General features: G+C 46.2%; 1 protein-coding gene across 1 annotated transcript; it reads left to right on the top strand.

Annotated features, from left to right (window-relative positions):
- The first annotated feature begins 76 nt into the window (after positions 1 to 76).
- Positions 77 to 573, top strand: Tsp_13941 (conserved hypothetical protein). The gene is given in 3 exon segments (XM_003368085.1): positions 77 to 149; positions 174 to 443; positions 458 to 573. The coding sequence occupies 3 exon segments, from the start codon at positions 77 to 79 to the stop codon at positions 571 to 573; spliced, it is 459 nt and encodes a 152-aa protein (XP_003368133.1).
- The last annotated feature ends 12 nt before the right edge of the window (positions 574 to 585 follow it).

Raw genomic sequence — 585 nt, 5'->3', positions numbered from 1 at the left:
ACAGACCCATTACAATTGAACGCAGAACAATGCTTTTCATCTTGTCAACAACAACATTCATCCGAGAGATGCGGCAATGGCACGGCAATTGAGACAAAAGCAAAACTTTTCATCACAATTACCTCTTCCACAAGCCGCGTTTATTGTTCGTTGCTTTTAAAAACAACAAACAGCATTACTGTCGGCAGCAAAACATTTGCGAACGTTGCTCGTGACGCTGATCGACCAAAAGTGCACCGTGCGTAGATTCGAATCGAAAGATAATCTACACAAACAAGTTTGCAAAAGATTCATTCGCCAACGAACCCAGCGACGACTGATTTTGGTCAAAATTGCACCGTCAGCTCCATCCGTTTGCCTGTCAACGGTTTCACGTCCTGTTGAACTCTCTCTTCAGAGTTCTTTTCAACTTTCCCTCGCGGTACTTGTTCGCTATCGGTCTCGTACGAATATTTAGTCTTGGGTGAGATTTACCACCCGCTTTGGGCTGCAGTCTCAAGCAACCCGACTCGATTAGGAGCCGCGACACCATGCACAAAACATCGTTCGTTATGGGTCCTGCACCCGCTCTGAAGCCCCAATCAA

This window comes from Trichinella spiralis (assembly GCF_000181795.1).
Source record: "Trichinella spiralis strain ISS 195 chromosome Unknown Scfld3126, whole genome shotgun sequence".
NCBI classification, from domain to species: domain Eukaryota; kingdom Metazoa; phylum Nematoda; class Enoplea; order Trichinellida; family Trichinellidae; genus Trichinella; species Trichinella spiralis.
This window is presented reverse-complemented; position numbering and strand designations above follow the sequence as displayed.